At 44.7% G+C, this 16,462-nt stretch overlaps 1 protein-coding gene across 1 annotated transcript in view; it reads right to left on the bottom strand.

The window, feature by feature from the left end:
- Window positions 1-249: 249 nt before the first annotated feature.
- The window catches only part of LOC129869599 (BMP/retinoic acid-inducible neural-specific protein 3-like), a 45,017-nt gene continuing 28,804 nt past the window's right edge, over window positions 250-16,462 (bottom strand). Inside the window, exons 7-8 of the mRNA XM_055944143.1 lie at window positions 4,741-5,083; window positions 250-4,596 (exon numbers count right to left, since the gene is read on the bottom strand). Of these exons, the coding sequence (XP_055800118.1) occupies window positions 3,808-4,596; window positions 4,741-5,083 (1,132 nt within the window). The 3' untranslated portion in view covers window positions 250-3,807. The remainder of the gene's footprint in view (window positions 4,597-4,740; window positions 5,084-16,462) is intronic.

Raw genomic sequence — 16,462 nt, 5'->3', positions numbered from 1 at the left:
CATTGAGTTTTGTTTTTAAAGGGTACTATTTAATGAAGCTGCCAGTTGAAGACTTGTGAGGCATCTGTTTCTCAAACTAGACACTCTAATGTACTTGTCCTCTTGCTCAGTTGTGCACCGGGGCCTCCCACTCCTCTTTCTCTTCCGATTAGAGAAAGTGTGCACTGTTCAGTGAAGGAAGTAGTACACACATGGAATAGCCCTTATTTCTCAGAATGTCACGATCGTCATAATGATGAGACCAAGGTGCAGCGTGGAAAGCGTACATTTCACTTTATTTAAAATGTCGCAAACAAAAACAAGAAACAACAAAAATGACCGTGAAGCTTACTAGTGCTATACAGGCCACTAACAAAGTCAACAACCCACAACTAAGGTGGAAAAACAGGCTGCTTAAGTATGATTCCCAATCAGAGACAACGATAGACAGCTGTCCCTGATTGAGAACCATACCAGGCCAAAACATAGAAACAGAAAACATAGAAATAAAGAAACTAGAATGCCCACCCTAGTCACACCCTGGCCTAACCAATATAGAGAATAAAATCCTCTCTATGGCCAGGGCGTGACACAGAACAAGAACAGACTGACGAGTTTCAGAAGAAAGGTCTTTGTTTCTGGCCATTTTGAGCCTGTAATCGAACCCCCAAATGCTGTTGCTCCAGATACTCAACTTCTCTAAAGAAGGTCAGTTTTATTGCTTCTTTAATCAGGACAACAGTTTTCAGCTTTGCTAACATAATTGCAAAAGGGTTTTCTAATGATCAATTAGCCTTTTAAAATGAGAAACCTATCATTCTCTAACACAACGTGCCATTGGAACACAGGAGTGATGGTTGTTGATAATGGACCTCTGTACACCTGTGTAGATATTCCATAAAAAATCTGCCGTTTCCAGCTACGACGGTCATTTACAACATTAACAATGCCTACACTGTATTTCTGATCAATTTGATGTTATTATAAATGTACAAAAAAAATTGCTTTTCTTTCAAAAACACGGACATTTCTAAGTGACCTAAACTTTTGAACGGTAGTGTACATTGCATTTGGATTACTGTTACAGTGCTACTTGCATTGTTAATTAGATTCGTTACGACATTTGTTGATTTCTTGTTGTGTTTAAAACATTTTATTTGTGTACTTGTTTGACATTTTACTGCATTGTTAGGAGCTAGTAATATACGCATTTCGCTGCACCCACTATAACATCTGCTAAAATGTGTACGTGACCAATACACTTTGATTTGATATGATTGTGTCTGTGACATTTTAGCATGTCTTTCTTTTACATTGATAATAATATCATATTTATCTGTTTGAGAATAATTAAGGGTGTGTTCATAAATTCACTCTGTCTATTTACTCCGATCTCAGAGTACTCTCGTCTGAGTGTGCCAGAGCTCGTAATAACTGATGAATTTACGAACCCTCAACACCCATTGAATATGGCCGTTGTCAGTAAACACCTACAAAAAAGCGTAATTAAATTGATGCCAGCAGCACAGTTACAGTCATCAACACTCTGGATAACATGAAAACAGCCTAACCAGCTCTGCTAGGGCAAGTAAATTGGTCAGAGTGAGGTGTTCTCTCATTTGTGTCTGGAAGTAGCTAGCAAGCTAGCAACGTTAGCCAGTTAGCTTGGGTGCTTGACTGACGTTGTGAGGTCAGAATGCTCAGATCGCACTATGAGCGCACTCTGGCACTCAAGATTGAATTTACCAACACACCCTATACTGTATGTCTCTCCTACGGGTAGGCATGTCTTACTGTCATGTTCAGTTTGGAAAAGTAACCACATTTTGAACAGCGAAAGCATAACACGCAACCCAGTTGCAATAAGACAGCTATACATGTACAAAAGACAATTTTATATATCTACACTTTGATTGACAGCTCAGTAAAGGTCAGACCTTCCTTCATCAAAGCCTAGCCTCTCCTCTGCCCACTCAGTGTCTCATAAGAGAGATGCCAGGCCTCCGCAGAATGAATAACAACTATTTACAAACTCACAATAATGAATTATAGCCAGCCAGCCGCCTCTGCAGCACCAGAACGAGCTTTAGAACTGAGCCTGGTAATTGCAGAACGAGCAGAGGTCTATTAAACATAATTATAGGCACATACCTGGGGATCTTTTCCTCATGAAGAATAAATGTGCAGACAGAATTTATTTTCCATATATTTCCTTTTACTCAGAAAATTCCACCAGTGTTTTTAGCTCAATTACTTAGTAAGGGGAAATGTTTAATTGATTGCAGGGTTGATTTGAGAGGATGTAAAGATATTGTCTGTTCTCTGTCTCACCTCTCTAATGGTGCACGCTCACGAGGAGTAGGTGAGCAGGGTGGACTGATGATTTTTGGAGAAATAATTATATTATTCTGGATGGAGTCAAATGACCAAAGAGACAACCAGAACCTTAATCTTTCATCTCTTCACGGCAGCCATTTTCTAGCTGTTTTGAAAACAATTATTCTCTAATATCTGACACCCCTGCATCCAAAGGACACTAACATTTAGTTATGCATTAGACAAACACCTCAGCATCAAGCCTGTTTCATCCACATTGCTCTCTTTCGAGTTTAGCTTCAAATATAAGCAGGATTTGATAAGAGGATTGCAGACAAATGGAGGTGACAGCCATTGACCTTCATAGGTGTGTGACCTCTCCTTCATCTGCTCCGCTGGACAGCCATACTATGAAATACGGGCCATGTTAGTAAATTAGATCTGGCACCTTATAGACCTGACATGAATACTGCAGGTATGGATCTGTGACCCAGTGCACTGGATGCCTATCACTCCTGGTCCTAGAGGGCAGCTGGGGTGTCTACTGGTCTGCTCCAATTGAACCTGTTGCAGATAATGTAAAAAAATACCGTGTGGGTTTTTAAGCCACAACCCTAAAGGAACCAGTTTTACAATAATCTCAGCTTTGTTCACTCATATCTGCATTTTTGGTGTGTGTGTGTCCGTGTGTGTGCACATTCACTAAACAATATATTGCTTCAATTGTTCCTGTTACAAAGTCTACTTAATTAGGATGGAGAAGCTTGGTCATCATCCATAAACTAACCGCATAAATTAATGAAATAGGTTCATGATTATTTGATCAAACTCTGCTATCATGTTTAATTTCATTCACTCAGTTCCTAAGTGGTTTTAATTGCTGCGATAAATGTGTCTGACAATGAGATGTGACAACAGCTGTTACTCGGCTCTAAGTTTGACAAATATTCTCCACAGTTGTTACTCCATGATGTTTTAATAACAAGTTATCTACAAATCTGACTGACACCACTGTATTCTGGTCGTTATGGAAAGTGCACTGTCACTGAAGCAAAATAACATATAAAAGAGTTACAAACAAACAGGCTGTACCATGTATCTTAAAAGGTCCTTCCTGTTGGCTTCAGTATACACTGTATAAATGAGCAGGGTTGTATTTAAACAAGATGGTGATGTGGAGAGAGTTACATATTTGATTTTCTAGATCTGTTTTTGTTTATGGTGTCAGAGTTTTTGTTTGTCTTCTGTGGACAAAAAAAGCACCAGCTTCCAGCATCTCTCAACCATATACAAGTCATTGAGTCACAACCCAACTGAAAGCCAAAAGACACAATTCACGTGTCCTTATTGTGTCTCTGTAACGGTTAAGTACATACATTTAAGGTCTTGTAATCCAGAGAATCAACAAACCATTGAAAGTCAAACTACTGTAGCAGTATACCATTTAACCTTCCAATAGTTCCCCTTGTAGCCGTTGAGCTTTAACGTCTCCCAGTCGTTCCATAGTAGCTGTTAACTACACAGCTTGGTGGTCTCGTAATCCAGAGAGTTTGGCAGGCGGTTGCTGAAGGCCTGCAGGGAGGCGTGTATGCGGACCACCTCACTGGCGGTCAGTTTGAGCCGGTGTCTGAGCAGACAGGCGAACAGGTCCAGTCTCTGCTGACCTGGGGGGGACAGTCTGTTGACCCGGTCCCTGATCTCCAGCAGCTGCAGCAGAGCCGTGTCCTGGGACCCCTGTGTGTATGGGTAGTCCAGCTGCAGGATCAGGTCATGGATTGCTTCCGGGTCAAAGTGCATGCTGTAGCCAAATACTTGGATGCTGTTGATCTTCATGTAGCCAAGGTTCCGTGAAGGGTCTACTATTTCTAATGGCTCATAGTAAAGGCTGTCGTTCACAGCCCCCGCCGGACCTCCAGCTCCCTGCATCTTTATCCGGCTCCGCAGGTAGATGTGGATGGTCTCAAAGAAGGTCTTCCACTTGTTGCCCAGTGTCAGGGTCCAGTTGAAGCACTCCAGGGGTAGATCCAGTTTGGTGGCCGTCCAGTCTGGGAAGCTGTTCTCACTGACTGGAATGTACCAGCTCTCAGAGTGGCTGCCTCCGAAGGGGTTGATGTAGAGGGTGAGGACGGGCTCCAGGGTGCTGTTCTTGGTCAGGCAGATCTGGAGAGACACGCCCAGCAGCATGTGGACCAGGTTGGACTTGTACTTGTTGCTTTTCAGCGTCAGCAGCATCCTCTTCCTCCAGGATGGGTCAAACCAGCTGTTCAGACGCATGTCATTGCTGATGAAGATGGTGTGGACCTGGATGGACAGATACAGTTGTTTAAGTTGTTAAGACAATAGTCAATCTACTTTTTCAAGATCCTATTCAACTTTATTACATTTAAAATATCTCTACAACTTATCCACAAAATCGTTCACAAAATCAAATAGCCATGTATTTACCTCCAGCCTACGGTCGGCCCTCTGCAGGAGGTATCTCAGCTCCAGGTCCTGTAGGTCTGTCTCAAAGCCCAGGTAGTTCTCTGTTGAGTCAGCCACCATGGGTCTGCAGGCCCCCTGAGTTAGGGCGTAGCCAGGGTTGCAGCTCCCACATCGTGTGTGGTTGTCTGGGGCACAGGCTGCGCAGGCGGGACCCTCTCCAATGGCACATGGTGGGGGCAGCTGACAAGGGCTGTGCTCGTAGCTGCAGGTACAGCTGTGGAGCTCCTCAGAGAAGGAACCCAGCTGGTTGTTCTCAGAACAGTAGAGGAGAGACTGGAAGTGTATCAGCCAGTAGGATTGGGGCCTGGGACGTAGACAGAGAGACAGACAACATAAAACAAAACATTTGGGAATTTAAATGGATGTGAATTTAATTGGTTTATTTAGAAACTTTTTTGTACAATTATACACTACATGACCAAAAGTATGTGAACACCTGTTCGTCAAACATCTCATTCCAAAATCATGTGCATTAATATGAAGTTGGTCCCCCATTTGCTGCTATAACAGCCTCCACTCTTCTGGGAACTGTTTCCACTAGATGTTGGAACATAGCTGTGGGGACTTGCTTCCATTCAGCCACAAGAGCATTAGTGATGTCGGGCACTGATGTTGGGTGATTATGCCTGGCTCGCAGCGGGCTTTCCAATTCATTCCAAACGTGTTCAATGGAGTTGAGGTCAGGGCTCTGTGCAGGCCAGTCAAGTTCTTCCACACCGATCTCGACAAACCATTTCTGCATGGACCTCAATTTCTATACGGGGACATTGTCATGTTGAAACAGAAAAGGGCCTTCCCCAAACTGTTGGCTTAAAGTTGGAAGTGCAGAATCGTCTAGAATGTCATTGTATGCTGTAGAGTTACGATTTCCATTCACTAGAACTAAGGGGCCTAGCCTAAACCATGAAAAAACAGCCTCAGAACATTATTCCTCCTCCAACCAACTTTACAGTTGGCACTATGCATTGGGGCAGGTAGCGTTCTCCTGGCATCCGCCAAAAACAGATTTGTCCGTCTGAATGCCACATGGTGAAGCGTGATTCATCACTCGTATTTCCACTGCTCTAGAGTCCAATGGTGGCGAGCTTTACACCACACCAGCCGACGCTTTGCATTGCACATGGTGATAGGCTTGTGTACGGCTGCTCGTCCATGGAAACCCATTTCATGAAGCTCCCGACGAACAGATCTTGTGCTGACGTTGCTTCCAGAGGCAGTTTGGGACTCGGTAGTGAGTGTTGCAACCGAGGACAGACGCTTTTTGCCGCGCACTTCAGCACTCAGCGGTCTTGTTCTGTGAGCTTTTGCAGCCTACCACTTCGCGCCAGAGCCGCTGTTGCTCCAAAACATTTCCACTTCACAATAACACCACATACAGTTGTCCGGGGCAGCTCTAGCAGGGCAGAAGTTTGAAAAACTGACTTGTCAGAAAGGTGGCATCCTATGACGGTGCCGCGTTGAAAGTAACTGAGCTCTACAGTAAGGCCATTCTACTGCCAATATTTGTCTTTGTAGATTGCATGGCTGTATGTTCGATTTTATACACCTGTCAGCAACGGGTGTGGCTGAAATAGCCAAATCCACTCATTTGAAGGGGTGTCCACATACTTTTGTATATGTAGTGTACTTCGTAAAAAATCGAATCAAATCAAAACAGGTATTATTTTAATGAGAAAAAATGCTTCTGTGAGTAAAAAACGAAATAAAACATATACCATTATTAATGGACTCTGCGAAAGTACACATCTTTGAAAAAAAGTTAACAATATTGTGAAAGAGGCATTTAGAGAGCAAAATCAATAGGACTAATGGTGAAAGTTAGAACACAAAGTGTAGTTTTAACCGACTCAGAAGTCGTATTATTATTCGCTCTATAAATCGAAGTCGACTTCTCTCTCCAAATTATTCCTTCATAATGTGTAAGAAAATGGCGCTGCAGTGGATTATTTTATTTTTATTTAACCTTTATTAAACTAGGCAAGTCAGTTAAGAACAAACTCTTATTTACAATGACGGCCTACTCCGGCCAAACCCGGACGACACTGAGCCAATTGTGCGCCGCCCTATGGGACTCCCAATCATGGCCGGATGTGATACAGCCTGGATAGCAGCAGTTTTACGGGCATCTGATCAATTCTGCTCTTTTTTGTGTGTTTTTTTACTCTGATCTTAACTGTATTTGTACATAATGTCTCCACCATAATTTCTTATGACCATAATCAGCTTCTGGACATCAGAACAGAGATCACCAACCTCGATTTGGACGAACATTTCTACTTCAAGGAGTTGGCAGCTCTGGACGTCCTGCCCACTCCGGACCAGGCCCTACTCCCCGGGACTCGAAAGGGGAAGCAGTGGCAAAATAGACTGTCATTGCCCTCTGTTCTATTGGCGAACGTGCAATCACTGGAGAACAAACAGGATGAGCTACATTTGAGACTATCCCATCAACGGGACCTGAAAAACTGTAATATCCTGTGTTTCTCAGAGTCGAGGCTGAACGAGGACATGGATATACATTGTGCTGGTTTTTCTATGTATCGTCAAGACCGGACAGCACTCAGGTAAGATGAAGGGAGGTGGGTGTGTCTTTGGGTCAACAACAGCTGGTGCCCAATGTCTAATGTTAAGGAAGTCTCCAGGTTTTGCTCACCTGAGTTAGAATACCTCATGATAAGCTGCAGACAATACTATTTACCAAGAGTTTTAATCTATATTATTCGTAGCTGTCTATTTACCACTAAGACCGCACTCAATGAGCTGTATAGGGCCATAAGAAAACAAGAAAATGCACATTCATAGGCTGTGATTCAAGCAGATACTTTTAATACCAAAACAGAACATGATAATGAATGAGCGCAGGTTGCAGCACCGGAAAGTTTGATGATTTCTATACAGGCTATTGTTTTTATTTATTCTTTAAATTACACAGGAGCCGCATATCATCAGGTAGGCCTATATGCACTTGTAACTTTTTTTCATTTTGCAAACTGTCATTTTCTCATTTATTATATTTTATTCCAAGAGGGTGTTGTTCCAAAATAGATTTGGTTGACTGTGATTAGGGCATGAGAATATAAGAGCATTTGCTAAACTATATTAACAAACCAGGCATGCATAGCACACCACATGATCCTCAAACCAAAGACTGGCCAAACTCGTGTTTCTAAAAGTTAATTTAAAGGCACTGTAGAATGAATGTACAGTGTAGTCTAATAAGGCATTTTTTTTTAAATTATTATTTAATTCGAAATAATACTTTTTCGAAATGTCATTTTATACAGCCTATATTTATAGGCATGTTGTTGAAGTGCTGTTATTGATGTGTTGTTGAAATGCTGAGTGGTCCTGCCAGCCTGTAGCATGTCACACATTCTTCACAATTTATTTCTTAAATGGCAGGCTAGCCTTGAAATATTAATTTAGCATAAATAATTATTCCTGGATTGCTTCTGACTGATTTAGAGATAGCATGTTGAAATGTTGAACTTCAATTGATTGTGACAGAATCACACATTACTTCCCAATCAAAGTACATTTTTTGTCTCCTCGGCTACAGAAGTTTGTAGCGCAGCCTCTGAATGTCATACAGACAAACCAAAGATATCCCATATGCATCAGAATCTCATCTTTCCCGTGCATTTTACAGCTTGTGTCTAGCATTACGGACTAAAGCGTTATTATAGATCTTAACAAAAGCCACAATACCATCACATACCCTCACCCACCCCCTCAATTCGAGCCCTGGTTTTAAGTTAACACATTAAGCCCTTCCCTCACTGACACTGGGATATTTAAGGAGTGCATGGTGACTGAAGGAAATGGCTGACAAAATCTATGGATAGTAGACAATAATTTTGTCTGTCAAACAGGTAGGCCTACCTCTTATTCCTTGAATAGGAAGAAATAGGCTCCAACAGAAAGACCTCTTGTTGTTAGTAGCCTAAAGTCAAACGAAAATGAAGACCGTTTAAATGAATTAGGATTGCTCAAATTAACCACCCATGCGCTGTCTATCTCCGCGGCCACCGCTTCATAGTAATGTAATTTATGTCAATTACTCAAGTGGCTTAATGTGAGGTCAATAATGCTGATAAATAGCTTCATTATATGCCATGAAACATAAATATATATATTGTAATCAATTATATCAGTAGCAAGCTTACCTCCAGTACTCCTCAGTAGGCCTTGTCCGTGTACACATATAAGAGTGTGCAAAGCAGTATATAAGAGTGTGCGAAGCTGTCATCAAGGCAAAGCTTTTCTACTTTGAAGAATCTCAAATATAAATTATATTTTGATTTGTTTAACACTTTCTTGGTTACTACATGTTTCCATAAGTGTTATTTCATAGTTTGATGTCTTCACTATTGTTCTAAAATGTAGAAAATTGTATAAAAAAATAAAGAATGAGTAGGTGTGTCCAAACTTTTGGCTAGTACTGTAGTGCCATAAAACATTTTGACTGGTACTGGGGGACAATCAGATGAGTCTTGTGAAATTGAAAGTGTCCTAGAGCAAAACAACCGACATGTATGTGTTCATGAGACTTTCCTTTACACAAATGTGTATCTCAAACTGTTTGGAAGCTATAGACAGAAGTTGGAAGATCAGCTGTACCGACTTTAGATGAGTTCCAAGACGCTTGTGGGAATCATAGAGAATACCATTGTGTTTGTGAGGGTCATAATGGGTTCTAGGCCAAACGGTTCGGACACTATAGACGATTTTGTGAGAAGATTGATTTTTGGGATATCTCATGGTCTGACAAACACTGTGTCACGATCGTGTGGAGGATTGACGGACCAAAACGCAGCATTTGGAAAATAAGCCATCTCTTTTATTTTAGAAGAAGGCAAAACGAAACAAAAACACTTACGAACTAACCAAAACAATAAACGACCGTGAAGCTAATAAAACGTAGTGCACACACAGGCTACAAACGTATAACATAGAAAATTACCCACATCAAACGAAAGCCTATGGTTACAACAGAAATCAGCTGTCTCTAATCGGGAACCCATTCAGGCAACCATAGACTCTCCTAGACAACTACACCAACATAGACACAGCTAGACACATACACTCAACACAAACCCATACACTACACCCAACACCCCCTTTACCATATAACCACCCAAAACCGATAAAACACAAACATTCCCCATGTCACACCCTGACCTAACTAAAATAATAAAGAAAACAAAGAATACTAAGGCCAGGACGTGACATAACTCCCCCCTTAAGGTGCGAACTCCGGGCGCACCAGCACACAGTCTAGGGGAGGGTCTGGGTGGGCTTCCTTCCACGGTGGCGGCTCCGGCACTGGTCGTGGTCCCCACCCCACCACAGTCACTAACCGCCTCCTTAGCTTCCTCCAAATGACCCCCCTCCACATTAACCCCACTGCATTAAGGGGCAGCTCCGGACTAAGGGGCAGCTCCGGACTAAGGGGCAGCTCCGGACTAAGGGGCAGCTCGGGACTAAGGGGCAGCTCGGGACTAAGGGGCAGCTCGGGACTAAGGGGCAGCTCGGGACTAAGGGGCAGCTCGGGACTAAGGGGCAGCTCCGGACTAAGGGGCAGCTCCGGACTAAGGGGCAGCTCCGGACTAAGGGGCAGCTCCGGACTAAGGGGCAGCACCAGGATAAGGGGCAGCACCAGGATAAGGGGCAGCACCAGGATAAGGGGCAGCACCAGGATAAGGGGCAGCTCCGGACTGAGGAACGGCAGCTCCGGACTGAGGGACTGCAGCTCCGGACTGAGGGACGGCAGCTCCGGACTGAGGGACGGCCCATGGCTGGCTGACGGATCTGGCTGCTCATGGCTGGCTGACGGATCTGGCTGCTCATGGCTGGCTGACGGATCTGGCTGCTCATGGCTGGCTGACGGATCTGGCTGCTCATGGCTGGCTGACGGATCTGGCTGCTCATGGCTGGCTGACGGATCTGGCTGCTCATGGCTGGCTGACGGACCTGGCTGCTCATGGCTGGCTGACGGATCTGACTGCACATGGTTTGCTGGCGGATCTGGCTGCACATGGCTGGCTGGCAGATCTGGCAGATCCTGTCTGGTTGACGGCTCTGGCAGATCCTGTCTGGTTGGCGGCTCTGGCAGATCCTGTCTGGTTGGCGGCTCTAGCGGCTCCTGACTGATGAACGGCTCTGACGGCTCGGGACAGACGGATGGCTCAGATGGCGCTGGGTAGACGGATGGCTCAGATGGCGCTGGGTAGACAGATGGCTCAGATGGCGCTTGGCAGACGGGCAGTTCAGGCATCGCTGTGCAGACGGCAGACTCTTGCCGGCTGAGGCGCACTGTAGGCCTGGTGCGTGGTGCCGGAACTGGTGGTACCGGGCTGGGGACACGCATCTCAGGGCTAGTGCGGGGAGAAGGAACAGGGCATACTGGACCCTGGGAGCGCACATTAGGCCTAGTGCGTGGTGCCGGAACTGGTGGTACCGGACTGGGGACACGCATCTCAGGGCTAGTGCGGGGAGCAGCAACAGGACGCACAGGACTCTGGGGACACACAGGAGGCTTGGTGCGTGGTTTAGGCACTGGTGGTAAAGGGCTGGAGACACGCACCATAGGGCTAGTGCGTGGAGGAGGCACTGGTGGTACTGGGTAGGGGCGGGGAGGTGGCGCCGGAAATACCGGACCGTGCATGCGTACTGGCTCCCTTGAGCACTGAGCCTGCCCAACCCTACCTGGTTGTATGCTCCCCGTCGCCTGACCAGTGCGGGGAGGTGGAATAACCCGCACCGGGCTATGTAGGCGAACCGGGGACACCATGCGTAAGGCTGGTGCCATGTACGCCGGCCCGAGGAGACGCACTGGTGACCAGATGCGTTGGGCCGGCTTCATGACATACGGCTCAACGCTCAATCTAGCCCGGCCGATACGTGGAGCTGGAATGTACCGAACCGGGCTATGCACGCATACAGGAGACACCGTGCGCTCTACTGCGTAACACGGTGTCTGCCCGTACTCTCACTCTCCACGGTAAGTACAGGGAGTAGGCGCAGGTTTCCTACCTGACTTCGCCACACTCCCTTTAAGCCCCCTCCCCAAGAAATTTTTGGGTTGTACTCACGGGCTTCCAGCCTTGTTTCCGTGCTGCCTCCTCATATCGCCTCCTCTCGGCTTTAGCTGCCTCCAGCTCTTCACGAGGAAGGCGATATTCTCCCGGTTGTGCCCAAGGCCCCTTCCCATCCAGTATCTCCTCCCATGTCCAAGAATCCTGTGTAGGTGGGTCCTGTTGCCGCTTTACATGCCGCTTGGTCCTGTATTGGTGGGTAATTCTGTCACGATCGTGTGGAGGATTGACGGACCAAAACGCAGCATTTGGAAAATAAGCCATCTCTTTTATTTTAGAAGAAGGCAAAACGAAACAAAAACACTTACGAACTAACCAAAACAATAAACGACCGTGAAGCTAATAAAACGTAGTGCACACACAGGCTACAAACGTATAACATAGACAATTACCCACATCAAACGAAAGCCTATGGTTACCTTAAATATGGCTCCCAATCAGAGACAACAGAAATCAGCTGTCTCTAATTGGGAACCCATTCAGGCAACCATGGACTCTCCTAGACAACTACACCACCATAGACACAGCTAGACACATACACTCAACACAAACCCATACACTACACCCAACACCCCCTTTACCATATAACCACCCAAAACCGATAAAACACAAACATTCCCCATGTCACACCCTGACCTAACTAAAATAATAAAGAAAACAAAGAATACTAAGGCCAGGGCGTGACACACTGCTCTAGCAGATGCGGAAGTGTTACATAGGCGGATGCAGTGGATTGAGACACATCCAATGCAAAAAAACAGAATATCTCTAGCTTAAACTGACAGAGAGGTACGGACAACTGCCTTATTAAAACAAGTTGTTGTTTTGTTTTGAATTTGATTATAATTATGGCTCTCTTTTTAGACCTTATCAATAAATGATTTTTTATCTTGCTTATTGACAAGGTTCGGCATGTCCATGCTTAGCCATAATGCAATTTAAAGTAGGCCTAGCCCTTATATCAGTATACATGCTATGTATATATTTACCCATTGAAGCCATGCAATTACTTAGAACAATGTCGGCTGCAAACAGGTTCAAGTTATCATTTTAGCAAAGATGGGATTGGTCTACGTTTTGTTATTACGTTTCTATAAGTTGTGTAACAAACTCTATTACATAAAATACCATAACTACACAACTTGAAGAAACCACATATTTAGCCATGGAGGATGTTCTGATTGGCCAGTGAGGGGCAAAGCCTTGACACACCCACAACTGGTTTATTCATCAAAAGTCAGTTTGTGCCACTGCTAGCACTGCTCTGATACTTTTTGACACCCCCCCGAACCAACAGTGCTACCGCCAGCGCTTAGATTTACCATTGCGTTAGGTTTGTTAACCGATTACAAATTACATGACCCTCCCCTGGACCAAATGTAAAAATACTAAACCCTCGCCTGAATGAAAGTGATAAAGCATGACACCCCCATTTTCTTCCGGGTAACAATTGTGTATATTTTGAACACTTCCTAAGATCGAATCCTACTACGCCGGCTCTGACACTCAACAACGTGTCAGGACATGTAAACTATCACAGTTAATAAAGGGAAATCCAGCCGCGAGCTGACTAGCGGCGCGAGTCTACCAGACAAGATAAATGCCTTCTATGCTCGCATGTAGGCAAGCAACATTGAACCGTGCATGACAGCACCAGCTGTTCCGGATGACTGTGTGATCACGCTCTCCGTAGACGATGCAAGACCTTTAAACAGGTTAACAGGGCCAGACGGATTGCCAAGACGCACACGCAGAGCTTGTGCTGACCAGCTGGCAAGTTTCTTTACTGAAATGTTCAACCAATCCCTGAACCAGTCTGTAAAACCAACTTGTTTCAAGCAGACCACCATAGTCATCATGACCAAGAAGGTCAAGGTAACCTGCCTAAATGACTATCACACCCACATCTTTAGCCATGAAATGCTTTGAAAGGCTTGTTATGGCTCACATCACCACCATCATCCCAGACACTCTTGCTCCACTCCAATTCGCAAACCGCCCCAACACATCCACAGATGATACAATCTCTATTGTACCCCACACTGCCCTTACAAACCTGGAAAAAGGGAATCAATATGTAAGAATGCTGTTTATTGACTACAGCTTGGCATTCAACACAATAGTCCCCTCCAAGCTCATCAACAAGCTCAGGACCGTGGGACTGAACACTTCCCTCTGAAACTGGATCCTGAACTACCTGACGGGCCGCCCCTAGGAGGTGAGGGTAGGCAACAACACATCCGCCGCGCTGACCATCAACACGGTGTGTGCTTAGTACTCTCCTGTATTCCAAGTTCACCAACGACTGCATGACTCCAACACCTTCATCAACTTTGCTGATGACGCAACGGTGGTAGGAACTGACACAACGACGATGAGGCAGCCTTTAGGGAGGAGGTCAGAGACCTGGCAGTGTGGTGTCAGGACAACAACCTTTTACTCAACTTCAGCAAAACAAAGGAGCTGATTGTGGCCTGCATAAAACGTAGGGGGGAGCACGCCCCCATACACATTGAGGGGGCTGTAGTGAAGTGGGTCAAGAGTTTCAAGTTCCTCGGTGTCCACATCACTAAGGAATTAACATGGTCCACACACACACACTCAGTTGTGAAGAGGGCACGACAGCATCTCTTCCCCCTCAGGAGGCTGAAAAGATTTGGCATGGACCCTCAGATCCTCAAAAAGTTCTACAGCTGCACCATTGAGAGCATCTTGAACGACTGCATTACAGCGTGGTACGGCAACTACAAGGCTCTCGACTGCAAGGCGCAACAGAGGGTGATGAATACGGCCCAGTACATCACTGTGGTCATAATCTCTGCCATTCAGGACTTTTATTCAGGCAGTGTCAGAGGAAGGCCTTAAAAAATAGTTAAAGACTGTTCTCTCGGCTACTGGATGGCAAATGCACCAAGTGCAGTGCACCAAGTCTGGAACCAGCAGGACCATGAACAACTTCTACCCCCAAGCCATAAGACTGCTAAACAAGGCTGCTAAATAGCTAATCAAATGAGTACCCGGGCTACCTGCATTTACTTGTTTTTTTACTAATTCTCTTGCACTGACTCTCTGCACACACACTGGACTCTAATCCATAAACTCACACATACTAACCCATAAACCCATAAACACACACACACACACACACACACACACACACACACACACACACACACACACACACACACACACACACACACACACACACACACACACACACACACACACACACACATACACTTTCACCTTCACCCTGCTGCTACCGCTCAGCATGTTATCTATCCTGTTGCCTAGTCACTTTATCCCTACCCACAGCTGAAGTCGGAAGTTTACATACACTTAGGTTGGAGTTATTAAAACTCATTTTTCAACCACTCCACAACTTTCTTGTTAATAAACTATAGTTTTGGCAAGTCGGATAGAACATCTACTTTGTGCATGACACAAGTCATTTTTCCAACAATTGTTTACAGACAGACACTTATTATTCACTGTATCACAATTCAAGTGGGTCAGAAGTTTACATACACTAAGTTGACTGTGCCTTTAAACAAATTGAAATATTCCACAAAATTATGTCATGGCTTTAGAAGCTTCTGATAGGCTAATTGACATCATTTGAGTCAATTGGAGGTGTACCTGTGGATGTATTTTCAATGTATACCTTCAAACTCAGTGCCTCCTTGCTTAACATCATGGGAAAATCAATAGAAAGAAGGCCAAGACCTCATAAAAGAAATTGTAGATCTCCACAAGTCTGGTTCATCCTTGGGAGCAATTTCCAAACGCCTGAAGGTACCACGCTCATCTGTCAAACAATAGTACTTAAGCATAAACACCACCAGAACTGTTTGGCCATAAATACCATCGTTATGTTTGGAGGAAAAAGGGGGGGGCTTGCAAGCCGAAGAACACCATCCCAACCATGAAGCACGGGGTGGCAGCATCATGTTGTGGGGGTGCTTTGCTGCAGGAGGGACTGGTGCACTTCACAAAATAGATGGCATCATGAGGAGGGGAAAAAAACTGGATATATTTAAGCAATATCTCAAGACATCAGTCAGGAAGTTAAAGCTTGGTCGCAAATGGGTCTTCCAAATGGACAATGACCCTAAGCATACTTCCAAAATTGTGACAAAAAGTCTTAAGGACAACAAAGTCAAGGTATTGGAGTGGCCATCACAAAGCCTTGACCTCAATCCTATAGAACATTTGTGGGCAGAACTGAAAATGCAGGTGTAAGCAAGGAGGCCGTCAAATCTGACTCAGTTACACCAGCTCTGTCAGGAGGAATTCACCCAACTTATTGTGGGAAGCTTGTGGAAGGCTACCTGGAATGTTTGACCCAAGTTAAACAATTTAAAGGCAATGCTACCAAATACTAATTGTGTGTATGTAAACTTCTGACCCACTGGGAATGTGATGAAAGAAATAAAAGCTGAAAAAAAGGATTCCCTCTACTATTATTCTGACATTTCACATTCTTAAAATAAAGTTGTGATCCTAACTGACCTAAGACATGGAATTTTTACTTGGATTAAATGTCAGGAATTGTGAAAACCTGAGTTTAAATGTATTTGGCTAAG

The sequence above is a fragment of the Salvelinus fontinalis genome, chromosome 14 (genome assembly GCF_029448725.1).
Source record: "Salvelinus fontinalis isolate EN_2023a chromosome 14, ASM2944872v1, whole genome shotgun sequence".
Lineage (NCBI taxonomy): Eukaryota > Metazoa > Chordata > Actinopteri > Salmoniformes > Salmonidae > Salvelinus > Salvelinus fontinalis.
Note: the sequence above shows the minus strand (reverse complement) of the source record. Positions and strands in the feature narration are given on the sequence as shown.